Source organism: Mustela nigripes, chromosome 6 (genome assembly GCF_022355385.1).
Source record: "Mustela nigripes isolate SB6536 chromosome 6, MUSNIG.SB6536, whole genome shotgun sequence".
NCBI lineage: Eukaryota > Metazoa > Chordata > Mammalia > Carnivora > Mustelidae > Mustela > Mustela nigripes.
Window position 1 is genome coordinate 46,442,987 of NC_081562.1, and position 18,718 is coordinate 46,461,704.

The window sequence follows — 18,718 nt, forward strand, 5'->3', positions numbered from 1 at the left end:
TACTTGTGATCTCTGTCTGTCAAATAAATAAATAAAATGTTTTAAAAAAAAAATTGCTAGCATCGATTACTCAGGTGATAATTGGGGCTGGGTTGTGTTGTATGAAATTAGCCATTTCTATATTTAGCTGCAGTGGGAGAAATAGCTTACATATAGTCTCCTTTGTTTTTCTGATCAATCCATGCAATCCTATTTAACAATTTAATCATCAGACCAGATATAGCAATCCTAATAAATAGCATGGCTCAATCATGCTTAAAGAAAAAGAAAACAAGACGAAAAACAAGAGTATTATAGGAAATGCTAGGAAGAGATGACTGATGAAATTGGCTAGGTCATGCTGTGCCTCCAAGTTATGCCACAGACAGCCTCACTCAGAATCTTTCTTCTCTAGAAATGAGATGGTTCTCGGGATGCTAAAAACTAAAATAACACATTGTGGAAAATTGTATGCTTTTTATTATTTTGCCATCTCTTCCTGCAGATGAAAAAACCACGAGAACATTGACTAAAATGTATCCCATGTTCTGTCTTTATTCATTTTTAGCTATGCAGAAAATTGTTAATTCCCACTGTGACAGAAGTATCAAGATTACCGAGAATAAAAGTTGAAAGGACACTAAATCATAGCGTTCCTATTTGCATCTCAAAAACACATGCCCATAAACCTCATTTCATTTTACCATGTTCCTTGGTGAATTCTGTAGTTCACCAGAAGAGCAAAACACAGAATCCTATTGTAGTCATTGAAGTGAAACACGAACCACGGCGTGGGGGGGGGGGGGGGGGGGGGAAATAAAAGACAATTTATAGCACCCTTCCGTGGTCATTAGCCTCCAAACCACCCTTGCAATCAGATCGACACTTCAGAGCCCATGGGATCTCCCTGCTCCAGCGTCTTCATGGGAAAACTCGAGAGTCCCCCAAAAATATATTACTGTTGGTTGAATACGAGTGTGTAAGAATCAGAGGGCGCCATCTCCCTCTTTGACCCACATTGGGAATAAAGCACCCCCGGTGGCCTGTGAGGATTGCTGATTTCTTCTTTTTTTTAAAGTAACATTTATATGTTGGGTGGTTTGGGACATTATCAGTTGCTGACTAGCGAACACACAGCTTGGGGGATTATTATTTCACCCTCGCACATCTATTTCGCAGCGTCCCTAAATGCTACTTAGAAGTTTGGTCTCGGTCCTTACTGGAGAGAGTGGCCGGATGTCTCCTCTGTCCTTCTGGAAAAGCGGCAGGAGTGCTGCGGTCAAGGCTGTGATTACAGTTTTGTCCTCATGGCGGGCGGGATGTGCAAACCTGAATTTGTCTGACCTCGTTTTCCAGGCTTGGTGCGCCTGAGCTCCGAGCTTTTGTCCATACAGGGTTTCTGCCTGGCCCCAATTCCAGCCATTTTCGACTCAAGTCCTTAAGCTTTTTGGCTTCTGTGTTCTGTCTCCAGCATGAGAAATGCGAAAGGAAGGGAGGGGAAGTAACATTACGTGGGGAGGCACCCAACGAGCACACAGAATGAGAATAATGGAGAAGTAGCGTTTGATGCAAGATAGAAAACATAATCAGGGGAGATGAATGTGGAAATTTCTGTTGACTTGGACATGTAACAATGAGACTAGAAAATTCTGTTGAAAGCAAATAACTTGCTATTATGTTTGTTTACTGTACCCAGGATAATATCTGTGGTTAAATCGTGATTTTCCCCAGTCTCTAAGGAACTTTGTATTAAACCTCTGTTTTCTTCTATTTCATCCATAGATGTTTGTAACTTTTATAAAAAATATTTTTATAAGTACAAATAGACACAATTTCACAAGGTATAGGAATGATAATATCATAAAAGTATAGTGTTCATGTATAATATATGGAAGCCTTATCTCCTCCAGTGAATTTGTACGTGAAAAAGTGAAGACTTTTACCAGTTCATGATTTTTAAAAATAGCTTATTATAAGGATGGGGGGGGTTACTCCAAATTATATAGAATTTAAAGTCTTCAAAGCAGTATATAAAATTTCTGAACTCTTAAATTTTAGGAGTCTTCTAAGGCAAAAGAGTTACTTTTTTTTTTCCAATAAGAATGTTATTAGGGAATATGAAAGGGAACACTAATTAAGAGGTAATATTAAAATAGAGGAGACAGATTAATGAAATGAAGAAAAAACTAGGTTATAAAAAGCTTTTAAATTAGTAGGATAAAGGCTTCTAATCTAAATCACTTAATTTGACTGTTTCAATATTAATATTTAATTTGTAATAGACAGAAAAAAGAAAAGGATGATGAATATAAATTCTATATCCATAAAAATATAATTTAATTTAATTCAACATCTCTTAAGAGTCTTCCATATGATTTGGGATTTGGGTTGACTGCTCATGTAGCCATGGTTTGCAAGGGTGAGGTAGGCAGAACATGGAAGCAGACATTCTAAAATCAAGGAATCTGTCCCCAAATGTGCCATTTTAACATTAAACCTCGAATATATATATTCTCTCCAAAAGCTATATCGCTTTAGAAAAGCCAAATTGTTTTGACCATTGCTTTTTCTTCTGAGCAGATTTCCTGATTGACTTTGGCTAAAGCTCCGTGATAGCTGAAACAATCGGTGGAGGTAAACACTGGAAATCCAATCAGGCCACTTCTTAGTGTGTTGATAGTATTATTGTTTCAGGAAATAAATAAAGAACCTTCATTTGATCAACAAGGTGGCTACTCAATTTCCCCTTGTCCTGAGTATCCAGAGAAGCAATTCATTTAATTAATGGGGCTTCCTGCTGATATATAGCAAATCCATATCTTTAAGCCAAATTTATGGAGTACCTTTTATCTGTTAGTTTTAGCTGTTTTTTGTCTGATAACTAATGTGATCCTCAGAAGCCCCATGAAGGGACGCAGGTAGCACCCCATTTGGCAGATAAAGAAACTGAGGCTCAGAGAGACCTAATCATTTGACCAAGACCCAGGATTAAATCCAAGTTTGTCTTACTCTTTGACCCATCCTCTTAACTATTATATTTTGGTGTTGCAGAGTTTTCTTATTTGGTATTTACTCACCTACCTGCAACTTCCAAACACACAAGCACAATTATTTTAAGTCATGTTCAGTCTTCCTAGTAATTAGCAAACAGAGCAGGCCAGAACTTTTAAATGTGTGAGCTCATAATTCAAGAAGCTCTTACGTATTTCCCTTTTCCGCAAGGTCTTACGTTTCTAAACATGCAATTACTGTACTTTTTCTCACTCCCTACCAGTACACATTTAGCTCCTTCATGAATCGTTCCCTTGACGGGCTCATCAGTTGCTGGGGCCGCCCAGAGCTTCAGCAGAGCAAGGATGCCAGAAATTCAGAAAGCTGGTGTTGCTGTGGTTTTCAGAATGTCTCAAAACATTCGTCTGACCAAAACTCTAGTATTGTCATTTCATGTGTGAAAGGGGTAGCTCATCCCAGTGTAGGGTCTTAGGAAGCAAGATTAAGTCATCTGACGTGCTGTGGTAGTACAAAGGTCAAAGTTCTTGCCATCTGGAGGGGAAAAAAAGGCTTAGTCTATGAACCATTCCGTCTTTCTCCTTTTGTTCTCAACAAAAACTGGTCCTAGTCTTCTGCCTTTTTCTTCAGAATATACTCACTTCTTAACCCCCTAAATACTCAGTATACACTGAGAGCATGCTGATTTTACTTTATGAGTATCAATGTTTACTAACCCTTAAAACTCAAGTTAAATGATCCTTCGGAATAAATGAAAGTCTGTGGAATTGTACGTCATGCACCCATACTTCTACACAGATTTTACTTATTTGAGAGAGAGTACATATGCAGGGGGAGGGGCAGAGGGAGACACAGACTCTCTGCTAAACAGAGAGCCCAATGAGGGGCTCAATCCTAGGACCCCAGGATCATGACCTGACCCAAAGGCAGACGTTAGACTGACTGAACCACCCAGGCAACCTGGCCATGTACTTTTTTTTTTTTTTAAGATTATTTATTTATTTATTTGACAGAGAGAGATGACAAGTAGGCAGAGGCAGGCAGAGTGAGAAGGGGAAGCAGGCTCCCCGCTGAGCAGAAAGCCCGATGTGGGGCTGGATCCCAGGACCCTAGGATCATGACCTGAGCCGAAGGCAGAGGCTTAACCCACTGAGCCACCCAGGTACCCCTCGGACATGTACTTTTAAATGAGTTCCAACAAAGATTCATTTAGCCTAATTCACCGTGGACCACATTTTGAGAACCACTACTTAACGCCCACCAAATACTCCTCATCAACAAATCCCATAGCCTTTTATTGGTCCACATTTTTCTTAATCTCCGCAACATCTGGCAATGTTGACAAACCACTTTTGGAACTCTACTCCTGACTTCCGTTAACACCATATTCTTGATTTTCCTCTGACCCTTCTCTGTGGATAGCTTTACTGAAATCAAGTTACCAACAAGAAAAGTTTTAGAGCCTTTTGCCTTTTTCAGGGGTCAGGGGCCAGTGGGGGAGCATGTAATATTTGACTTTGTAGTGTCATGTGTTGGTGTTAAGGACCACAAAAAATAGCATCCTTCTCCCTTCCTGAGAAAGACAGAGGAAGCAGCATGTAGAGATAAAAATGTAACTTCACTGTTGACTGGACTGCTGGAGATAAGACTTAGGAGCATGATAGCAATATACTTCCATAACTGCCTCTCCCTCTTGGGCAAATTTACCCACTAGCCACAGGAATACCAACCAAGTGTGGCCTTCTCGAAACGGACAGAGCCTTTATAACTTGCTTTACCAGTTGCAAAGAGAAGACCAGATGTTATGCTCTTTACAGACAAGCAGACCCCAGAAGGAAAGCGCAGAGCCCACATGCCCCAGTGTCTCATTCCAAATACACCAATTACACAAGCCACTTTCCCTCCCCTGGGGAAACTGTGGAGGGGAGGAATTCAGGGATATACTGTATTTGGACTGCCACCACAAAGAATAAAGCATCAGGGTTGGGGAATAAGTGTTTCCTCATAACATCAGGGGGAAAAGAAAGCCATAGAAATGTGACAGTTATAGCATCAGATTAAAATGGATAAAAATTTGTATGATACATATGGTTATATCTAATATGTACATTTATTATATTATATTATATTATATTATATTATATTGCTTATGTATCAGAAAAAAGCTAACACTAAAAACACCACAACTTTTATTTCAGGGTAATGGGATAAACTGCTATGGAGAATATACACTTCTCTTTCTAATTCTTTGTATTTTCTAAAGCTTCTATCATGAGTATATTTAATTTTTATCATTAGAAAGATAAACTTTAAACTCTCAAATTAGCCACAAGAAATAGACACTAACACTGATTAAGTTTGAATTCCATTTACAACCAATATAGCATACAATTCTGAAAAACTATATTGATTTTGCCTATTAGAAGTAAGCTTCAGAAAGTTGATAAGATGAGGGGTGCCTGGGTGGCTCAGTTGGTTAAGCATCTGACTCTTGGTTGCGACTCGGGTCGTGATCTCGGGGACCTGAGATCAAGCCCTGCACTGGGCTGGGTGCTCAGCAGGGAGTCTGCTTGTCCCTCTCCCTCTGCTCCTCCCCAGCCCCCACTCTCTCTTTTCCATAAATAAATACATAATCTTTAAAAAAAAAAAAAAAAAGAAACTCATTTTTTCCCTCCTGCATGGTGGAGTGGTCAAACTATCAGAGACATATTAATTACAAATGAAATATACATCGTGTTAAATTGAATCTTTGTGGTTGTGAATGAGTAGGCATTTCAGGTGAACTGTTTAACCAAATGTAATCTTCTCAAGAGTAATGCCCTGGTTTTGTAACCCTTCCTATGCCTACCATGGAACTCAGATTCCTTCAGTAACAACACAGCGTTGCTGATGATGATTCACGAATTCCTTTATTCCACAAAAGATATTTTCAATACCAACCATATGCCAGGCACCCTTCTAGGTTCTGGGGATATAGCAGAGAACCAGGTCCCACACCAGGGGAGCTCATGTTTTAGCAAGGGAAGGAATAAAAGAAACAAGAGACTATCAGATAGTGGTAAGTGGGAAATAAGTCACAGTGATGTGATAGGGAGTGCCTGGGTGGGGGGAAGGCCTCCCTGAGGGGTGGCATTTTAACTGGAAGCGGCACAACGAGAAGGAACCCGCGTACAGTGTTATCAAACAGCTCTCGAGGGGGCAGGCAGATGCCAATGCCATGAGGTAAAAATGAGAGCAGCTTGTTTGAGGAACTGGAGGAAGGATAGGGTGGCTTGAGGGAGGGATATGAGATGAGGCTCAGAACAAACAGGAAGCAGATAAAGTAGGGCCTTAGTGGCCCTAATTGAATTTTACTCTAGTGTGATAGAAAGTTGGGAGTATTTTTTTTTTTTTTAGGATTTTATTTATTTATTTGACAGACAGAGATCACAAGTAGGCAGAGAGGCAGGCAGAGAGAGAGAGGGGGAAGCAGGCTCTCTGTTCAGCAGGGAGTCCGATGTGGGGCTCGATCCCAGGACCCCGGGATCATGACCGGAGCAGAAGGCAGAGGCTTTACCCACTGAGCCATCCAGGAGCCCCAGAAAGTTGGAAGTATTTTAAGAGGGAAAGAGAAGCTGAACTCTTTGGGAAAAATCGATTTAAAAATGGATACAAAAAACTGAGAGAAGTTTTGTCACTTCTTGTCTGAAGCAGTGAAGAGAGAACGTATCTTGTCACAAAGAGTGGGCTGGCAGAACTCAGAAGGTACAAGAAGACAACAATAAAACGCACATTACAGATATCAAAACCACATTAGAAACAAAAGAAGTAGAACAGGTTCTGCTGAAGACATAGCCCGAGAAAGTTTCAATTGAATAAAGACGCGTCCGTGGTTAGAGAAAATAAGTACACAAAATAAAGAGGTTAGAGACAAAGACAAAGACTAGATAACTGCACAATTGTTGCCCTTGAAGATGAACCAAAAAATAAGTAGAAGAGATAGCATTCCAATGTAGAATTGGAGAAAGCAGAGAATTTGGAATCCGTAGACTTCAGGGCACAGCGCTGCAGGAACTATCAACCCAAGGAAATGTCCTGATGAAGTTTTTTAACTTTAAAAAAGGTAGAGACTCCTGTGAGATTTCAGACAGAAACATCGGGTTAGCTACAGGACAGGCTAGCCTCAAGCCTTTGTCACTTGACAATCTAACCTCTAGACAAAATGAGGAGGCTCCTTGCTAATAATGTGAAGACAGAGACCCCAGGGAGCAATGAGCACAAAAAGTTAGAGATAGGGTGGATTCCTCTTAAGGCATCTCTCCAGTAAGACAGATGACCATTTGACCTTCCCCATCCAAATGGGGCTCCTGGGCATGGTCCTGACTTACTGGGGTTGATCAGATGGCAGACCAGGCTGCATTATATCAAGACAAGTACAACATTTGGAAACCTGCCACCCTCCCAGGCAAAGATAATCCAACTGTTCTTTAGAAATAAATTGCTAAAAGCCCATCACATACATATAATTTAAACATAATAATTGTGGCTAGATTTAATCAATTCTACTGGACTGATTTATATCTATCGTTCATAGGCATCATTGACTTTAGTGGACAATCTGGTGACAAAAGAAAGAAGGTCTTATTACGAAGAGTATTTCTTTTTGTGGAGTTGTAGGGTTGCCACGGGGTGCAGGTGGGGTGGAGTGGAGAACCTAGACGTCAGGTAAAAAGAACTGACTCAGGAATCTCTTAACAAGGGAGAGCCCAATAAATTTAAATACAGATGGAGTTTGAAATCTTTGAATTTTTTAATATGTTCTACTTTTTTCTGTGTATGTATTCGTAATAATCAAAAACACAATTGTTTTTTGGATAATAACTTTATTTGCATTATTTACTACTGTGAAATGGCTTAGGATTTACATTTGGAAAGAGCATTTGAGTCTCTTGAAATTAAAAGCTTAAATCATTGGTGTGTTAAATAATACAAATGACTAAATGGGTTTAGAACTCAGACTAAAATGTATTTTGCATTACTATATGGTAACTTTGAAGTTGCGACACTGCTGTTATGCCATGGAGATTTGTATTCTATCGTAGTTGTTGTGATTTCACATAATAGAATGAAAAGAAGCTGTGCATCTCTATCATCTACCCAGAAGGAAGGAGAGAACATATATCCTCTATTTACAGGAATTCATATACTTTGATTTTCTCTGAAATAAAATTTTTATTTTGTTTAAGATCCTTTGCTTTTCCTCAGTTGCACTCATTTGAATGTCTGGCCCATGTTAGACCCTCACATATATATTTACTTGTTTGTACTTCATTTTATCATCACCATTTTATGGGAAATCGTCAGAAATACATAACAACTTTTCTCAGGCAAGCAGAGAACTGAGGCAAATTATTCCAATGTTTTGATGCAATGAGCCGATGATTGCAATTTTTAAGCTAATTATTTCAAGTCCCTTCTTCACTTTAGCTAGGTAGTCTACATTTCTTTTTCAAATGCACAGCTTTTGCCTTCTTAGAAAGTTGCAATTTTGAGTGATTTTTAATCTTGATTTCCCATTTCACTTCCATTTGCCATATTAATCTGAGGAACTTAGACTTTAATATTGTTTCCACAGTTACAAGCTTTGAGCTAATCATGGCCCTGGGAATTGAGTTCTCAAGTGTGTATACAACCCCCTTGACTCTCAGTTCCCAGAGTCGACTGTTGGAGCTCCAAATCTTGCCCATGGGGATCAGGAGCAGTGGCTGCCTGCTCACAATGCCTAACAAACACTGGGGGTGAGCCAGGAGTCAGTGGTTCCTAATCAGCATTTGCAAGAACCGAGGAACCCATCTTTCGTCTTGCAAAAGGGGAGAAGTGTATCCCATTATCTGTAGACGGTTTCTGCTGCCTTGCAGAACCAAAAGGAAGCTGTTGGACTAAAGGAAACCCCTGTTTCTCAGAACCACGAGGTGGACTGAGATTTTCTTATCTCTTGGATTTTCCATTAAGCATCTTTCCATAGAACATAAAGCATGCTTGAAAGTTCAGTACTTTCCTCATTACCGCATTTCCAAACCCAACTCAACCTTCAGGGTTGATCTCAAGTCTTACTTTCGGTATTAAGTTATGTTTTTTATATTGGGAAGAACTTTAGTCTATAGATAAGTACAGAAAATAATATAGCAGACAATTATGTCCTATTTGATGGTTTCGTTTAATAAAAAAAGTATCACTGATGGTGTTGATGTAGTTTTTCTACCTACCCCCAACGTAATTCTCCTTTCTCCCTCTCCAGAAGCAAGTTGTACCTGATCATTAGGCTGTTGGCTCAAAGTTTTAAATGGTTGTACCGTTTTCTGGATCTCAGCTGTTTGCAAGCAGTCCAGTTCTAGCTTCCTAACATGGCCAACCTCTATGGCCCCTGACCCAAAGCAAGCATTAAAAGATCCTAAAGTATAAAAGCAGTGTGGAGCAGCGTCTGCCATTTTGACGGGGAACCATTCACCTCCTTGACCTCCCAACTCTCTCTGATTCCTGTAGCATTGAGCATTTGGTCCAGTTTCCAATCACTTCTTTTGTGCTAACTCTATGTATAGCAGCTGTATTGTTTCCTTGAAAAAAAAAATACATTCTCAAAAACAGTTCCATTTTTCTTTTACAACAAACTGTGTAAGAATCCTCTTAGGGTTTTAGTATCACAGTCGATTATGCTTGTAAGCCAATCTCTTTATCAGAGAAGTGTCACTTAGAAGTGTGCTTTACTTCATAGAATAGATGCTATTGCAACCATCCAACAGTCATTGATAACCAACTATGGTCAAGTTAGCAAAGTAAGCATAATGAGATACAAGAAATGCATAAAGATTTGGTTTCCCTGTCGTGGGCAAAATGATTATGATACCTTTTTGAAAATACATAGTTAACAACTTCATGCTTTAAATATAGTAACAGCACCCATGGCTTAAATAAAGGCTGTGTTATTAATTTTGTAACTTGACTTGTATTTTGGGAATTTTTAAGGATTTAGTTCTTTTTTCCAAAATAACCTAAAAATCAAGAGTGTGCACCCCAACAATTGAATAACAACTGTTTATCTTAGACCAAATTATCAGTACCATGGGCTTCTTTGCCAGAGTTTGAAAATGCATTTTTAGACCTTCTTCTTTTGCCTTGTACTGGCAACAGATGACTGTATAGGGAAACCGCCAAGTCTGGCATTACAGAACTTACACAGCATGTGACTGTGTGTGAACACAAATTAAAGATATCCTAAGGCTTGGATTACTGAAATGTAGTTGGCCGTATATTCCATTCTGTCATCTGGACTGAAACTAAAGACCAACACGCATTTCAGTGAAATTCCTTGGGAACTGATTATGCCTTTGCATTATTTATTATGACTAGACAAATTGCACCATCTTTTTCACTAATGTCATTTAAAATTTCAGGTAACATGTCCCTATAACTTTATCTCCCCTAAAAATGCCATAAAACACCATGAGTGTGAATTTATCAATCACAGAAATTGTTGTGGTCAGTCATCGGTCAGGAACTGAATGCCTTGAACGACAGATGACTGTCATTTTGATTTCTTTTTTCTTTTCTTTATTTTTCAGACACTGCAAATGGACGTAAGCAGGCTGAACATAACCTTGCTTCGGATATTCCGCCAGGGAGTGGCCGCAGCTCTAGGAATCTTACCCCAGCAAGTGCACATCAACCGCCTCGTTGTAAGATGCCAACATTTTGCATTTCCCAGAGTATAAACTGATTTTTATTGTAGGCTTACATAATAAAGAATGCCCATGCTATTTTTCTATGGCCCATGAGCCAAATTTGGCATGCCACCTGTTTATGCAAGGAAAGTTTCATTGGAACAAGCCCCACCCATTTTTTCCCAGATTGTCTATGGCTGCTTTCTGGCTGCAATGGTAGAGTTGAGTAGTTGCAACAGATTTTTGACTAAATTGAAAGCTATAGTATTTGCTGGCTGGCCCTTCCCAGAAAAAGTTTGTCAACCCTCTCATAGTTCAAGGCTAGCTCTACCCTGATAGGTGTGACTAGAGGAGCTAAAAATACTTGTCTCCCCAACCCAACGGTACTCCCAAAATATTCTCCCTAAGAGTGAAAGCTTCTACGTCAGTGAAGACACTGTCTCCAGACTGTAACTATTAAAACCCTTCAAGTGTGTCAAGATGACAAATATATCGGCAAATAAAGAGTAAAGAAGAACCAAATCTTAAGGACAGCAGCCCAAGTGGAATGCAAGAATAAATAATGCCGGGGCTCCTGGGTGGCTCAGTCGGTTAAGCGCCTGCCTTTGGCTCAGGTCATGATCCCAGGGTTCTGGGTTGATTCCTACATTGGGAGGGGGGAGGTCTCCGCTCAGCGGGGAGCCTGCTTCTCCCTCCGCCTCAGCCTTATGAATAAAATTTTAAAAAGAAAATCTAAAAAAAAAAAACAACAACAACCCTAGGATAAAAAAGAATAATGCTGAAAAATCACGAGAACACTTAGGTTGAGTATCTGGGGTGGGGATGAGGTGAAGCGGAAGACTCTTCTGTAGAAAGCCCACTTCAGACCTACCTGTCAACACTTCACATCACTTCTTTCCCCTTCCCTCCGTGTTTGGGACCGTTGATGTCGCCCAGCTGCCTGCTCCCATCGGCACGTGAAGGAGGGTGTGAGCAAAGGGCAAAGATTGGCAAATCCAAATGATAGGATTTTCTTTTTGTAAACAGCTGATTACCCAAGGTTCCTCTGAGAAGGGACTCCGGGACCATCTTACTTACCTCTTACTGTATCTTCTCCTTGCTGTCAGTTCTGACGCTCCTGCCTGAGCTCGTCTTTTTCTTCCATCAGTATCTGCACTTTCAGCTATAAAGAAGAATTTCCTTTTTATTTTGGTTTAGAGCTTTTGTCTCTCTTTGTTTTTTCTGTGTGTGGAGAGTGAGTTGTTTCAGGTCCCATAATAACTTCTCTTCTGTAAGCCAGCTTTCCTTGGGACTAAATAAGCTGAAAAAAAAAAATAATCCATCAAAGTTTTTAATGCAGTACGATTGAAGAGGAAATGCAATATTGCCCAATATCCTAAAAGCGTTAAATTGGTTATTTCTATCCAGGGCATAGCTGGCTCAAGTGAGAAGATGGAAGTATTAGAGATGTCTGAGAGCCAGACCTAAACTCTGTGTGTGTGTGTGTGTGTTAGATATCTTAAGTATACTTTGAGGTGTATAGATTTAAGGAGCATAATGGCTCTTTGCAGAAATAAGAGATTGGCCACACCCAAGGAAGTACATGCTCATCCTCAGAGAACGTTAGTGGCATTTATATGTATCTGTTTCCAAGAACAATTATTATATTGCCAGGAGTTACGATGAAGCCAAGGGCAGTGGAGCTCAGTGATTCAGAGCACTGCTTCTGAGGCACAGACAGAACTGTACTCCATTTCCGGCTTGGCCTTATCCCAGTTCTGTGACCTTAGGCAAGCCACTTCGGTTTCTTCTTTTATAAATTGGAGATAACCGTAATACCTATACTCCGGAGGTGTTTTGAGCATTAAATGAGATAACAGATTTACCATGCTCTGGAGTGTGTCAGGCACAAAACAAGTGATCTGTTTCTACAGTTGCTGTTACTAGGTCAGAAACTAAATTATTATAAACATGTTTTACACCAACATTATGCTATGTTTAGTCATTGTCTGATGTCCCCTGCAAACACAAAAATTGTTTTTAACTTAATTTTTTTTAAAGATTTTATTTATTTATTTATTTGTCAGAGAGTGAGAGAGAGCGAGCTCAAGCAGAGGGAACAGCAGGCAGAGGGAGAAACTAACTTACCCCTGAGCAGGGAACCTGATGTGGGACTCATTTCCAGGACCCCAAGATCAAGACCTGAGCCGAAGGCAGATGCTTGACCAACTGAGCTACCAAGGTGTCCCCGGAAATGTTTTTTCTGGATTGCTAGTATACTGATATTGCATTTTATTTTTTATTATTTTAAAATTTCATTTATTTATTTACTTATTTATTTAACAGACAGAGATTGCAAGTAGGCAGATAGAGAGGCAGAGAGAGAGAGGAGGAAGCAGGCTCCCTGTCATGCAGGGAGCCCAATCTGGTGCTTGATCCTGAGATCATGACCTGAGCTGAAAGCAGAGGCTTTAATCCACTGAGCCACCTAGGCACCCCCTGACATCGCATTTTAGTTTAAGTGCTTCCAAAGTGAGCACGACACTGCGTTTTTATACCCAGCTGAACTGATAAGTTTCATTGAAAGAACATTTTCTAGCACAAGAGAACTCTACATATCAAAAAGAAAAGACCAGCAACAATTTCCTCTAGAAAGGCACTGTCTAAATTGTAAAGGAGAATCTATCAGTGACAATATCATTTTTGTTTAGTGTTTGGTTTTGTGTGTGTATGTGACTTATCAGCCATTTATGGTAAGAAATCCTGTTTCCTTTTCAGGTAATGAGGTAATACTAAGAAGAAAGTATCAGGATATTACTGCACAGTGTATGCATTTCTACCAAGGATAGATTTTTTTTTTTTTAAGATTTTATTTATTTGAGAGAGAGAGGGAAAGGAAGAGTGGAGAAGGAGAGTAAAAGGGAGCTGAGCAGGGAGCCTGATGTGGGACTCGATCCCAGGACCCTAGGATCATGACCTGAGCCGAAAGCAGATGCTTTAACCCACTGAGCCACCCAAGCGTCCCCCAAGGATAGACTTTAAAAGTATAATATATTTGAGGAGAGGGATAGGATTGGGGAAGCAACTTCAAAGCTCATCTGGCATCAGCTTCCTTAGTTGGCCCAGCCCTCACATTGATACAGGTTATAAGGAAAATATATGGAGTCGTGAGGGCTAATAATTGCACTGCTACATCAGGTTTTATTTAATTCATTTGTTTTTTAAACACTTCTTTAAACACAATTGCTCTGGGAACGTCTGAAAGCTGTTTTTCAAAAATTACAATACGGAGTGGCAATTAAACCAGCTTCCAGGGAAATACAAAGTTACAAGTCTTGAAAGAAAGTCATTGGAAGATTCCAGGCTTCAGGCTGATAATATTAAGTGTGCCAGATAACTAGCAAACCTTATCTCCAAGATGCCTTTGGAGCTTCTAGGCTTCTAATTTTCTTTAATGATTCTAGAGAAAAGGTGAAAATATTTCCCAAAGCTGTTTAAAATGTCTATTAACCTATACAAATAATCTGCTTTTACTAGGAAAAGAAGAACAGTGTTGAACTATTTGTGTCTCCTGTAAACCGAAAAGGAGGGACTTCAGATGCTCTGCCGTCTGAGGAAGTGCTGCGTTCACTTAATATAAATGTTTTACATCAAAGTTTATCCCAATTTGGAATTATAGGAGTCTCCCCTGAGGTATGTTTATTCATGGGATATTTCATTTAGAAACGTGCACAGTTTGTGTGACAGGGTAACTCGATCCCAGGAGGTGTTGAAATGAAAGCTGTTTATGGTGTGTTATTTGATAATAAAAATCTCCCTAAGGGTCAGACTTGTCTGACCCTCATACTTAATATGTTTATTCCTTAAGGAAGTTTATTTTCACATCAAAGTTCCATTCTGAGACACTTTCTTCTCTAAATCTTTATGGTCTTGTAACTTATTTCAACTTATCCAGTAAATTATACCAAAGAGAAACCATTTGGATATATTTGTCAGGTGATTTCTTGAAACTGTAGGGTCAAAGGAAAACCACCCTGCTTTCTTCCCTAACAGGTGTACTCCTCACTGCCTTCATGGTCAAAGTGGTTACCAGATACTCACCTTTGTCCACAACTTTGGAATTAATTGGAAATGCATTTTTGTTTGTTTGCTTTGGTTTGTTTCCCAAGGAACCCTGTTTTAACCTTGTTGTTCCCAAGGAACCCTGTGGATAGAGGCTTCATAGTGTTTTCTAAATTTGACATTTTAAAAAAAGATTTTATTTATTTATTTGACAGACAGAGATCACAAGTAGGCAGAGAGGCAGGCAGAGAGAGAGGGAAGCAGGCTCTCGGCTGAGCAGAGAGCCTGATGCGGAGCTCGATCCCAGGACCCTAGGATCATGACCCGAGCTGAAGGCAGAGGCCTCAACCCACTGAGCCACCCAGGCGCCCCATAAATTTGACGTTTTTTAAATTGCCCCCATAGTCTCTGCCATCCTCACTTCTGAATCAATTCAGTCCCCCCCCCACCGCTTTTTTTACTACTTCTGCTTCATCGCACTGTAACAAACTCACTAGAATGATCACCATCCTAAATATATGTAATTAAATCCGTGAAATCATAGAATCAGACTTGAGGGAATGTATGCGAACATTTTATAGATGCAGAAAGTAAGGCCCGTTGAAATGAAGTGACTTCATCAAAGTGACAAGCAAGTGGAGTATAAAACAACATCTGACATCTAGACATCTTGATTCCTAGTCTCTTCCCCTTTGCAGGAAAGCACAATGCCACTCATCTCAGCAAAAAGCACAGGTGTGGTGCAGAAAGCTTGGATACCAGACTGAATTTGAGTCCCAAAGCCAGCCACTGGGATGCATGTGACCCTGGGCAGGTGATTTAATGTCTGTGAGATTAAATCTGTCTTTGCATAATATTGGCCCCTCGGAGCCTCAGTCTCTTCCTTTCCAAAATGGATCGATTTAAAAAAATAAAAAAAGGTATAGTTTTTATTTCATAGACTTGAAATATGAATTTAACTTTAGAAATCCATATGGAAGTCCTCACCTACAGTAGGCACCGAATATAATTTGAACACAGGACAAGTTTTTTTTGGGCAGGATGAAAATGTGTTTCATCTTCAAACCATGACTGGAACAGCCACCCCCAGCTGCTCTGGCTGCATTAAGGTCTGCTCCCCTCCTTGCCCTCTCCAAGCTCTGCCCACCCCCTGTCACATACACAGGGGATTTTTCTCTCTTGCCACATAGTCATCATTCTAAAAGCAAATCTGGCCATGTCCTCCGAACGTCAGGATTCTTCTCTGGCTTCCTAAATGCTACAGAATCAGGTCTGGATTTCTTAATATGATCCGAGGTCCTTTGTGCACTGGGCTTTCTAATAGTTGAGCAACATCCTCCTAGTTTCAGCAACTCCAGACTCAGAGGGTATCAGCCCCCATACCGTCTCTTCCCTCCAGGCTGGTGCCTATGTCGATCCGTCTGCCCAACCTTCATTCAGTACCTGGCATATAGTGGGCGCACGGACAGCTGAGTGTTGTGTAGATAATATCCAAGTTGAACAACTAAATGAATAAACAAACAAACGAACAAATAAAATGTGATTTTCGCTTTCAACAAATTTGTATTCTAGTAGGGCAAATAAGACGGAAGCCTCCAAGGAGAATATAGGGGTAGGTGTAGGTAATGGTACCACACTGAGCTGTAAGAGCTTTGAGGAAGAAGAGGCCGCCTCCTGCTTCTGAGAAGAAGAGAGGGTCCATGTGAGCTATAACCCCCAAACCCCTCACCAACCTAACTGCATGTGACTCTGACGGGCCTCCCTTTTGTTTCAAACCAAACCCCATTTTCATATCTAGGTCCTTGACCTAGGCCATGCACACTGTCTTGCTCAGGACAATTCTTCAAAATTTAAGAAGACCACTGGGTTAATTTATTCTTCTTCCTGTAAGCTTTCAGTGAATATTATAAGCATCCTTCCCTGTTGCTTTATTCTGAGTTTAAGTGAGTCATCCAGATTTGCAAGCCCAGAGAAGCTCACCAAACCAAAACCTAGTTAAAATCAAGTGTTTGTCCTTCAATACACTTCAGCCCAGTAAAGATGAGGAGCTTGTCACAGAACTATGAACCCACAGTAGACCTTAGGTCTGTACTGCACTTGAATAATGGAAGTGTATTTGATGGTCAAAATGAGATATATTTTATGAAAATAGAGGAATTTAGAAATCTAGAGTCTAGAAATTATTACATCATAGAAAACTAGGAAGTATTTTAATTGGATATAAGAGGCATTTCATTAAGGACAGATGGATTGTTGGAGGGCCTTTGTTCAGGCACTTCTGGAATGGACCCAGCATTGCCCTCTGACTTGAAGCTCTAATGCACAAACAGGAGAAAACCATCTATGGTCATGGGCAGCCTCAGCCACGTATAGTCCACAGGGGCACTGAGGAAGCATTTGTTAATATTTGTTTAAGCTGGTGATGGTATCCCGTGAGTTTCTTCATGTCTTTAGTCATTATTGTCAGTAATGTGTGAGAACAGCTTATGCCTCAACCCATTCTTTCACATTTTTATCCCAAAGTTATAGCTGTACTATAATAACTAACATGTTTATTAACTGGGAAAAAAAAAGAATATTTGTATTTTGGTTGTTCATCCTTTATCTGGATTACAGAACACTGTGAATGATGTCTCAAAGAATTCATTTCCCAAACTTACATTAATTACATTCAGGGAAGGATGTGTTTTCTGCTGTCGTCCTTTCTTTGTTTGCTTGTTTGTTGTTGTTTGTTAGTTTTTTTAATTAGAAATGACTCGTGACGGGACGCCTGGGTGGCTCAGTGGGTTAAGCCGCTGCCTTTGGCTCAGGTCATGATCTCAGAGTCCTGGGATCGGGTCCCACATCAGGCTCTCTGCTCAGCAGGGAGCCTGCTTCCTCTTCTCTCTCTCTGCCTACTTGTTATCTCTGTCAAATAAATAAATAAAATCTTTAAAAAAAAAAAAAGAAAGAAAGAAAGAAATGACTCATGAGAAACAAAAATACCAGAGAATTACTTTTGTTCATTCATCTGTTTTCACTTTGAATCTAAGTTTTATTTGGAGAAAAGACATTATTTCTTTTATATATTTTTATGACCTAGCATGAGGTAGGCACTTCAATATTATTTTATTATAAGATGCTCGTAAACATAAAAGTAGACTTCCTGTTGCCTTGTAAGTTAAAGCTTAAGGAAATAAAATGAAATTCATTATTTTAACTTCTATTTTTAGAAAATTAATTTGAGTATTAAATAATTAATTAATTAAAATCTATTGAAACACTAAGCTCTACACTGATAATAAAAATGATTTTAGGATTTGCTATTTTTGCATAATTGCCAATTATTCCCTCTTGACAGTTCTTCTGCTTCAAAGGACAAAGTTACCTTCTTTAAATAACAGGCCAGTGTGCTGAATGATAGCTTTTGTGGAATATTTCCAAAGAGAAAAAAAACACACCAAATAAATATGTACCGTAACCCATGAGTACGGCGACTGTTCGTTCCTTGAAACTGCAACATGAGTCAGGGATTTAAAGAATTTTCATCCTGGCCCTCCAGTGCAGAGGAGAAATGTGATTACTGTTAACATGTGTCAGATCATTCAAAATGAACTGTTCACTTTGTGCACAACCCAGTGGAAGTTGGGCATTTGTCAAACAAAATTACATTGTTGGTGGATATACCTCATTTATCTGCCTAGTTCAACCAATTTGCCAGATAATTTATAATATTTCCATTCCATTCTTATTCTGTGTGCCTATCTCTTCTCAAAAGCTTTAGCTTCTAAGTCTCCATATCATCTCTCCTAACATTTGGGATGTCTCGCACCACTTGGGATCAGAATTGGTTTTAAAAAAAAAAGCCAATAAAACAACTATATTGCATCAAATTATTAAACAGGATATAGAGATGTCGTGTTATGGATAGAGGAAACTGCCCAAATTTTAAGTAGTAAACTAAAACAAAACCTAGCAACTTTTTTCACGGCAACAAAGTTAAAGGGCAAAGC

General features: G+C 39.6%; 1 protein-coding gene across 2 annotated transcripts in view; it reads left to right on the forward strand.

Moving 5' to 3' along the window:
* PTPRR (protein tyrosine phosphatase receptor type R) overlaps window positions 1–18,718 on the forward strand; it is a 239,296-nt gene that overhangs the window by 117,393 nt on the left and 103,185 nt on the right. For both annotated transcript variants that reach the window (XM_059402463.1, XM_059402464.1), the window contains 2 exons: window positions 10,587–10,700; window positions 14,202–14,357. In XM_059402463.1, coding sequence (XP_059258446.1) covers window positions 10,587–10,700; window positions 14,202–14,357 — 270 coding nt within the window. The remainder of the gene's footprint in view (window positions 1–10,586; window positions 10,701–14,201; window positions 14,358–18,718) is intronic.